This window comes from Rhinolophus sinicus, linkage group LG14 (assembly GCF_036562045.2).
Source record: "Rhinolophus sinicus isolate RSC01 linkage group LG14, ASM3656204v1, whole genome shotgun sequence".
Classification (NCBI taxonomy): domain Eukaryota; kingdom Metazoa; phylum Chordata; class Mammalia; order Chiroptera; family Rhinolophidae; genus Rhinolophus; species Rhinolophus sinicus.
The window spans coordinates 2,190,460-2,200,584 of record NC_133763.1 but is presented as its reverse complement, the minus strand read 5'-3'; the positions used below and the strand labels follow the sequence as shown (position 1 = coordinate 2,200,584).

Below are 10,125 nucleotides of genomic sequence, written 5' to 3'. Positions count from 1 at the left end.
GTAATAAACGTAGTTCCGCCCACGAGTCGGTTTCCGCCCCCTAACGTAGTCCCGCCCACAGGACCCACTCCTGGCCGAGCCCGTCCCCGAATCACAGCGACGCCCCGCCCACCGAGTGACGCCCCGCCCACCAGGGAAGTCCCGCCCCCAGCATCCCTGGCTGGCGCGGGCTTGCGGTCCGCAGGGCTCCAGGGAGCGGGGGTTGTTAGAGATGCCGCCTTGTCATCCACCCAGGAAGATGGGAGACGAGCTGTCGCCCTCGGTCGCTGCTCCGGCTGTGCCCTCGCACCTCGCGACGGTGACCAGCAGGCGAGGAGCTGAAACGTTTTTCTCAGGGTGAAATGTTGTTCCTTTCCTTGCTTCCAAAGCAGGTTCTGACCGCGTGGCAGGGGCGCAGGGACAGGGACGAACGTTGGCAGACAAGTGTCAAGGAACTGAGAAAACTTAGGGAAAACGTGCTTGCCTTCCGGTTGCGTGTCTGGGCGTGCATTGCAGTTTCCTAGAAAACTGACTCAGCTCTTCCCAGAGGCTCTCTGCTGTAACGTGGTTTGCACAGGTGTCTCTGCTCAGTCTGTGGAGCTCAGAGGAAAAGCCAGGTTTTAAGCAAACGTAGGAGTCCTGAGAGGTTTCCGTGGCATTTTATGTTGAGGATGCAGATGGTTAACCCTTTGTAGTGAAGGGAAAATGACTCATTTCCGCAAGATGTGGGTCACGGGCTTTAGCTGTTCAGTCTGTATTTTCTGTAATTCAAACATCAGATGACTTGCATGTGTGCTCGCTTGTCTCTCAACGAATCCACACACCCTTCAGGGGCCGGGTCCCTGATTCAGTCACGTATGTGTCCAGCGCATGTGAAATAAACATTTGCTGAGTGACAGTCCCTCAAGTGTAAAAAGTAGGCAATGGATGGTAGCCAGTCCATCAAAAATGGCTGTAAGGCTGTATCATCTTGAGCACGACTGATAAATACCTAAAGGAACCCTTTTTGTTTATCTGCCTGCAGCTCTGCTCCTTAAAGGGATAGGTGCTTGACAGATGTTTTCAGTTTAAGGAAGCAGGTTTTATCCAGAGTAATCCCCTGGCCAAATGCCTAGACATTCTGAACTTGAACTAATGACAGTCACAAAGGAGGGCTTGCGTGTGAAATCACTGAAGGTTAAGAACGGTCAAATACATATCACAAAGGCCATAAAAATATTCAAAGGGTACATGACGTCCTTTCACATCTTTTATGAGGCTTGGTTAAAATGCAAGTAATGGTTAAAAATTGCAGGAATTGTGAAATATTTAGCAGGTGCATGTTTAAAACTTGGCAAAGGTGGAGGAGGCAGTGTTTTACTATGTTAGGATTTGACACCCCAAACTTCAACAGTGTTTAGAGCAAAAAAAAAAGGAAGGGCTGCTGTGCTTTGTAATTATCAAGTGTACTTCATAAGTAAACAGTCAAGCTGTCTGTCTAAAGCTCAACAATGATTCTGTTTTTCCGTTGAAATTGTTATGTTCAGAGTCTACACAGACCAAAGTCGCCAGTTTTTGACTCTCTTCTTAGTGCTGTCTTATAAGAATGCTGTTGTGCTGAAATTTTGCTAAGAATTACTATGACGAGTACAACCTAACATGCTGAGAACTCAGTCCTCACAAATGTTTGCCACCTTAAAAGCTGGATAAATTATTAGAAAATGGGATCAGAGTAAACAGAACAAAAATGTGGAACGTAGGGTTTTGGTGATGTCTTCTTATCTGACAATATAAGGGACAAAATGTGTGGCTCCGGTTTCTGAAAGCTGTAATCTGAGACATGACTTGAGAGGTGATTCACTGGAATTAGCCTTTCAATTTTGGTCTGAGAATTCTCCTCCTGGCTTGCAATCCAGGGCATTGAGCAAGTCGGTCAGCCCCTTTCGGCCTTCGTGTAATCTCTGGGGCGATCTCGTCTGGGCAGTTTGCATTATGCAACCCCCACCTTAAGGTAACCTTAGGAATGGGAAGGTACAGCAATCCAACCCCATATGGTATCAGCTCTGTAAAATCAACACTTTCCACAAGTTATCAAATGGTACATTCCTGTGGTTAGTAAGTCCCAGCTGTACAAATCACAGGACGTGATGAATGAAGGAAGTGGGGCTCACCTGGAGAGCACCTCGGACTTGGGACTCTGCAGACTGGGGCTGTGTCCCCTTTGTGTGGCTTGCCTTGCTAGGTAACTGGAAATCTTGTTCATCTCAGTTTCCTGCCCAGTGAAAATTAGGTGAAAGTAGCCACTTGGGTTGAGTTGACATTTAGACTTTCTAAGAAGACTTGGGGAAATGTGCCTTTCAGACAGAGTCTGTGCATGTGCCCTAATAAAACAGTATCAATTCATACTTCGATTCTTCCTTAACATGTTACTAAACTAGTATTTTTATGGCTGGAGTTATAACTTACAGATGCTGCTCTTAGCACACTGTCTAAGGCATTGAGAGGAGAGCCCATGAAGCATGCTTTGCTACAAAGGAAGCTCGAGCTGGATTGAACTCGTTCAGGAGAAGTGGACATGAGCTCCGTATCTTTGGTCAGAATTCCTGTGTTCTCTGGTCAGTGCTCATCTTTGACTTGTTTGTACTTGATGGTTGTGAACATGGAGACAGAGATTCCTTGTTAAGGAGAAAACCCACAAATAGTGATAAAGGGTTATTTAGCGAGTAAAAGGATTTACTGATTTGAGAAAGTGCATGATTTCTGTCCCTCCAATTTTTGAAAAAACAAAAGTAAAATGTACAGAAAATAAAATGTAAAGATAGCATCACAAGCACAGAAACATCCCTCGACTCAATGCCCCAGTTGCTGACTGAGACATCTGAGGGTCCATCACGGCCTTCAGTACTGCCGCCCAATGGCTTCAGCGTTCATCTCCTCATCTTCCCAGCACGTCACCACACGTACAAAGGTCACCATCACTTCACTAAGATCACCTACATGCTGCGTCTGTCCACATTTCTCCAACTGATCCCAAAGCATCTATTCCAGCTTTTTTCCCCAAAGTAGGAGCTTGGGGGCCGCACATGGCGTTTGGTTTTTACATATCTTTTGTCTCTTAATCCTAAACTGTGAATATCCTGCCCCCCAATAACCTTTCACCCAGAAGTTCTAGCTCCCATTACTGATCCTTGTCTGAACCAAATATTACATTGGCCTTGCAAAAAAATGGTTCTTTTAAAATTCCATCATTTCATCTGTATTCAGTAGCTGGCATTCTCTCATAGAGAAGCTCTCTCTCTCTCTCTTTCTCTTTCTCTCCATCTCTCGCTCTTGCTCTCGCTCTCGCTCTCTCCCGACTCATGGATATTTGGGGGGAAGGAAGTTATACTCTATTACAATTACTATTCTTTTTGATGGCCAAACTGTCCCAAATTTGTACGGGACCCTACAAGCTAGCTCATGGGTGTGTTGTGTATCTGACATAATCTTATTAGTTTTTGTGGGTTTACTTTGTTTTTTAAAAAACACTATTTTTTAAGAGTAAATTTAGGTTCACAGCAAAACTGAGAGGAGGGTACAGAGATCCCCAAGCACCCCTGCCCCCACCCATGCACTGTCTCCCCATTATCATCACCCCCCACCAGTGGTACATTTCTTACAATAATGACACTACACGGACACGTCATCATCCCCCAGAGTCCACGGTTTCCACTGGGGTCACTCTTGGTGTCGTACGTTCTGTGGGTTTGGACAGATGTGTAACGACATGGATCCACCATTATGGCATCACACAGAGTCGTCTCACTGCCCAAACATCCTCTGTGCTGCCCCTGTTCAGTCGCCCCCCGACCCCCAATCCCTGACAACCATCTGTCTGTCGCTGTCTCCACAGTTCTGCCTTTTCCAGGATGTCACAGAGTTGGAAGCATGCAGTGTGCAGACTTTTCAGATTGGCTTCTCTCACTTAGTCATATGCATCTAAGTTTCCTCCGTGTCTTTTCATGACTTGATAGCTCATTTCTGTCTAGTGCGGAATGACATGCCACTGTCTGGATGGACCCCAGTTTATTTATCCATCACCTTGTGAAGGACATCTTGCTTGCTGCCAAAATTTGGCAATTCTGAGTAATAATAAATATAAACATATGCATGTAGGTTTTTGTGTGGACGTAAGTTCTCAACACCTTTGGGTAAATACCAAGGAGAGTGACTGCTGGATCATATGGTACAAGTATGTTTAGGTTTGTAAGAAACCACTAAACGGCCCTCCAGAGAGGCTGCACCATTTGATTCCCACCAGCAGTGAGTGAGACTTCCTGTGGCTCCATGTCCTCCCAGCATTTGGTGGTGTCAGTGGCTGGATTTGGGCCATTCCAGTGGGTGTGCAGTGGGGTCTCACTGTCATTTCAGTTTGCATTTCCCTGATGACGTGATGCCGAGAGTATCTTCATGTGTTTATTTGCTGTCTTTCTATCCTCCTTGGTGAGGTGTCTGTGAAGGTCTTTGGGCCATTTTGTAATCAGGTTGTTTGTTTTCTTGTTGAGTTTTAAGAGCTTTTTATATATTTTGGATAACAGTCCTTTATTATATGTGTGTATTTAAATATAAATATGTATGTACATTATCTTCTGTGATGAAAGTGATTACAGATCAGACCTTATTCTTAAAAGTTTGGCTCCTATTATTTTATATTGGCATAAATGGACCCAAACGTGCTAGAGAACGTGGATGAGGGAGGCCGGGCCTTTCCTTGAGATGCAGGAGCATAAAGCGCACTGTGGTCAGTGCTGTAGGGACCATTTCTCCCGCGGGATTCCAGCCTCATTAAGGACTGCAGAAGCAGAAGGTACGGGCTGCATGCACCAGGGGGTATTTGGGCCACATCTAAAGACTAGTTCAATTTGAACCTTATTTAGTGGTCCCTAAACGGGACTTGCGATTACCACCTTATGTGCTGCTGTGTGGACCGCAAGAGCAGCTGAGAGACCACAGTGAAACGGCCACACCTGGGCCTTTTACGGAAGGTTCGTGCTCATTAAGAAGCTCTTTGCATCATTTTGTCCATAAGTAACACTGCGCAGTTCAATTCTAGATTTCAGATTGACCCAAATCAAAGTCTTACACAGCCGGGACAGTAATTATACTCCCAGCGGGTCACACACCTTCTGTTTTCCCTGGGAGCCCAGCATACCCCCTCCTCCGGGAAGGAAAGTCACGGCCCCGTAGCCAGTCCACAGCAGCAAGCCCGGCGAGCATCCAGGAAAAGGGCCCGAGTACCCTCCTGCCCGCGGGGCGCACAGGGCGGCATAACTTGGGGACCCAGGATCAGTCCCCAGCCTGGGTGCCCTCACTCCCGAGCCATAGCCTGCAGAGGGTGCCAGAGGAGCGGGACGCGGCGCGGGAGGGGCCTCCAGGCCCTACCTTCTGTGCAATGTGGGGTGCGCTCTCAGCTCCCCATTTCTAACTCTGGGTACTCGGAGCAGCTTCCACCCTGGGATGCCCGGAGGACCTAATGGAAAACGTGGGCACGCGGGTTGGCCAAGCCTTAATGAGTCGCAGCGCAGTTCCTTCTGTGGCTCCTCATTGTTTGGAGCTTGTAACCATCGCCACCGCTGCCAGCCCCCGGCGCCCTTCTAGCCGGGCCGGCCCGGGCCGGTGACTCACTACTCCCGGGACGGCCTGCGGGCAGCGCTTCTGCGGGGACTGTCCCGTGCGCGCCCCCTGGCGGCCGGCGAGCATCCCGCGGGCTCCGGGCCGCCTGTGCCACCGCCTGTGCCGCCGCTGTCCCGCCCAGCCCGCCCGCCACCGCCCGAGCTCCTTCCTCTCCCTCCGCGCCTGCCGCCAGGATCATGTCTCGACTCAGCTGGGGGTACGCGGAGCACAACGGTGAGCGCCCCCCGCGGGTGGGTTGGGGCGGGTGGTCGGGGTCCGCTGAGCGCGCGCGATCCCACTCCGGGGACCTGGTCCCCTCCACCGAGCCGCCCGGGAGCGGCGTGCGGGAGGCAGCCTCGTGTGCACTCGGAGAGCCGCCCCTGGGGTGTGGGCAGTGGGGCCCCCAGACCCCAGGCGTCCTGTCCCGCCCTGCACCGCCCTTGGAAAGCCCGGGACTCCCTGGCGGCCGCACTTCTCAGTTAAGGGCAGGCTAAGGACACACTTTTAATGAGTTGAGGACAACTTCCCTTTCAGGCTTTTAAGCTCATCACTCAGGGGAACCCAGTCGTGGAAAATATTTGCAACTGCATTGGAGAAGTTTGAATGCCTTGCATTGCAACGGAAAATTCAGGGTGCCTTCTTGGCAACCAAAAGACCGCGAATGTCTTCCTAACGATGGACTGTTCCCACACAGCGTGCGGTTGGCTGGCTGACATGCGGGCTTTACAAAGGCTTTAGCTTCTCACTGGAAAGTGAAGCTGGACTTGGGGCCCCTGTTCACTCTTTCTGCCTCTCCTTCCACACTCATCCGTGCAGGCGCACATGATTAGAAAGGACGGCTAGACTATAGCACGTCGCCAACATGTATTTACTGACGGAAGCAACAGTAATAAGATATATACTTTTCTTCTTGTATATTCTAACTTATCAAAAGTAAACCATTTTCTTTTCATTAAGCTGGACTTATTTCAAATGCAGATTATTTGAACTAATTGGAGTGGCCCCAAGAAAGCCCATAGTGAATCACTGTCAACATTAAGTCTGGGAATAATGATGATGGTGGTGATGGTTTTGGGGTTAATGTGTATATTATGGAACAGCATTGTCGAGTTTTATAGAGAGTTTACTTTCACAAAGAAACAAGAAAGTTTCATTTCTAATTGTAGCCCTTTGAGATTACAGTTAAATTACCAGTTTAAAAGTGGGAGCTGGTGAAATTTAGGAATTCAGTAATGCAAAGTATAAGTTAGGTGGGCTTATTTTTGACTGAGTACGTTTTGCTAATTTCTGACATAAATTTCGTTCAATGTCCTTCTCTGCTGGAATAATGGGCATTATTGTTAATTAATAGTTACTGCGTGCCAATAACTACGGTTAGGTAGGAGGGTGTTTCCGATCCCTGAGTACTGTTTTCTCTTCAATGTGTTAGAAAACATCGAAGCTCCTCTTCAGAAATCTAAAAACTCCATCTCAGGAAAGCAAGCCATTAAGGAGGAGTGATTTTGCAGTTCTTCGAAGAACTGCGGGGCCATTCACTGGCTCCCTGCTCAAAGCAGCAATAACACCCTGAGGACCACACGTTTAAGTGGATCAACTGTGGCAAAATCCCCTTGGAAATGTGTCCTCACTGGGCTGGCCACTCCTGCGTGTTTTCTGTTTCTACGGCCAAAGGCGGTGAATGAGCAGATAAGAGGCTTTGGAAGGGGGTAGCACCTTCACAAATGACCTGTAACTGCTTCCGCGAACCTTCCATAGTTTTATGGGTTTAGTTTAGGGAATGTGTCCAAAACTGAAAACTGCGTATCACTGTGGCCATTCAAAAGTTCTTGAAGCAATGGAAGAAACGTCATCTCTCTCTATTTAGGAACTGTGTTTAAATGGGTTTAAAGTTGGATGTTTGGAAAATGTAAAGGGGGGGGCTCTTAAGAGGCAGGGAAATGAACCTGCCATAGTGTTTAATATATATAATATTGAGTATTGGATGTAAAGGGGTATTATTTGTATTTCATTTTAGTTTGCCTCTGTTTTAAAAAATACTCATGGTTATAAAGGACTGGAACTAGGAGAGTACATGAATTAGGAGAAGAAAAAAACTCCTGATTGGAAAAAAGTCAACAACATCTGTGACACATGCACTGCATTTTTGAAATCTAATTATCTTTAGGTTAGCTCATACGTGGTGGCAGGGAGGCAGAAAACTCTTTTTTTCACATAAAATTGGATTCGGTTGTATTCGGAAAGACGACTAGAAAGGTAAATGAGAGTACTATGTAAGGAAATGTAAGGCCTTTCCTGTAATACGTTGTAAGCCAGGACTTTTGATGTGTCAAGTTGCTTTGAAGTCCCAAGTGTCAGATGCACAAGAGAACAACTTTTAAGTTCTGTGTGTGGTTAGGTGTACATGCCATGACTTTTTGTACCCGAAGCATACGTATGTGAAGGAAGAAATTTATGCTTTCTCCTTTGCACAAATGAAGAGTGAAAAGGGGCTATTAGATTTAGGGAAGGAAGCTGTAGATGATTGTGATATATTTGCATTTCATGAAATTTCATTCTAAATCTTTTAAAAATACTTGCTGTTAATCACTAATGTGTAGTTAATTGTCATGCTGTAGCATTTTTATAAGTACTTGAGTTTTAGAGAAATTAGGTCAGCTGGTTAGTGAAGCAGGGAAAGGTTTAGTCAGTCGCCCTGACATGTCCTTGCCTGGGGATGGCTGTGTTTCCGGTGGTGGCTCTGTCTCCTTCCCCGGTGGTGGCTCTGTCTCCTTGTCCAGTGGTGACTGTGTAAGTTGCAGGTACAGTGGAGGAGACAAGAAGAACCTGTGACCCAGACAGTGACTCAAGTCTGCAGAAGGAATTGGCACGTACCTGGAGCTGCCACCTCACGGCTGCTTTTGACAGGCAGAATTTGAATCAAGTCTCCCAGAGACGTGAAGAGACAAGACAAGAGAACTGCCGACGTATTGGTCCACATCCGGTTACCAAACGCGTGTCTGATTGGGAACTTGATGCACTTTGGGCTCATTTAATAGAGGATCAGGGTGAGGATTGTCGTGATCCACTCTGGAATTCAAATGTAGCATTGGCAAAGTAAGCACAGAATGACTTTCTGAAATGTAGAAAGAGAAATAAATTGCTGCCTGACTCCACTGCCGCTAATCAGCACTATTACGTTTCCTGACATGGTGCAGCCATTTCGTTTGGGTTCTCCTACGTGGGACTTTTCTGTATTTCCTCAATATGCCTGTTGCTCCCCACAGCTGAGTTGAGGCCTGGGAGACCCCCTTCGACACCAGTGAGCGATAGAAGAAAGAAGTAGGACCACAGCCTTTTTGCACCTCACAGCTCTCAGCTCCATCAGTTCTTTCAGCCCTTAAACTTCACGACCTCCACAGCTACCCCGGCTCCTTCTTGGACTTGACACTGAACCTCATTGTTTTCCATAGTGAATTGTACTGTTGTTTTTAGTTTGGTAGAAGAGTTCCTTCAGAAAGTCCCTTATACAACTTACATGCTCTTTGTCTACAAGGGTTAGTTTAATTCTGAATGTGAATGAAGGCAAACCAGAAGGCTTCCATACTTGTAAGAAAAGCAACTAGGCTTGTAAAGAAAAAAAACAAACCCAGCTAGATGCTGAGGTTCTGAGGATGAAGATCTTATTTTATTAATCTTAGTTTCCTCTTCAATCTCCAGCACAGTCTGTTGCTCTCAACAAGTATTTTGGATGAAATAACTCACTTGTTCTTTTCTCGGCCCTGTGTTTTCAAGGTCCTGTTCATTGGAACCAGTTCTTCCCCATTGCTGACGGAGATCAGCAATCGCCGATTGAGATTAAAACCAAAGAAGTGAAGTATGACTCTTCCCTCCGGCCTCTGAGCATCAAGTATGACCCAAGCTCAGCGAAAATCATCAGTAACAATGGCCATTCCTTCAGCGTGGACTTTGATGACACGGAGGACAAATCAGGTTGGCTTTTCTTTTTTTTTGGTCGGGGGTGCGGGACTTGGGTGACTGACTCAGTGACACTCTCTTCTCCGGTATCTGAAACATCTATGCATTGTGCGTTACTACTGTGCTAGAACTTGGGATAAAAGTTGTGTTTGATTAGTTCAGGGGAGAGTGTCTTTCACACCGTCGATAAATAAGGGACCGACCAAGTTAAACTTTAGTATCATTTATATATAATGAATTAACCAAATAAAGCAGAAAAAGTATTTCCTTAGCATGAGCATGGAGTCCTTCTTCAAGCTCACGTCCACCCCAAGGAGTAGATGGTGTCAAGTTTAAAAGTAAGATGAGACAGAAGATTAGAATCAGATTTTAAGACTTTGACTAATTTTTTTAAATGTCTGTCTAATATTAGGGTGACGCTGTGTTTGCCGTATTAATGATAAAGAGAGTTAAACTTTAAAAACCCTTAAACTGTAAAAAAGTTTTCACTTACTCATTAAGCTCAGCTGTATCGTTAGCAAGAATTATAACCCATAAAAGTTCTTCCTCATATCCGTCAAA

At 46.4% G+C, this 10,125-nt stretch overlaps 1 protein-coding gene across 5 annotated transcripts in view; it reads left to right on the top strand.

The window, feature by feature from the left end:
- The first annotated feature begins 137 nt into the window (after positions 1–137).
- Positions 138–10,125, top strand: part of LOC109444706 (carbonic anhydrase 13) — a 29,303-nt gene continuing 19,315 nt past the window's right edge. The window contains exons 1-3 of one of the 5 annotated variants that reach the window (XM_074318782.1): positions 138–336; positions 2,427–2,573; positions 9,382–9,579. In XM_074318782.1, the coding sequence (XP_074174883.1) occupies positions 2,534–2,573; positions 9,382–9,579 (238 nt within the window). In that variant the 5' untranslated portion in view covers positions 138–336; positions 2,427–2,533. Of the gene's footprint in view, positions 337–867; positions 2,574–4,285; positions 5,845–6,471; positions 8,655–9,381; positions 9,580–10,125 lie in introns of those variants that run through there. The other 4 variants (XM_019726270.2, XM_019726267.2, XM_019726268.2 and 1 more) reach the window with 4 other exon arrangements.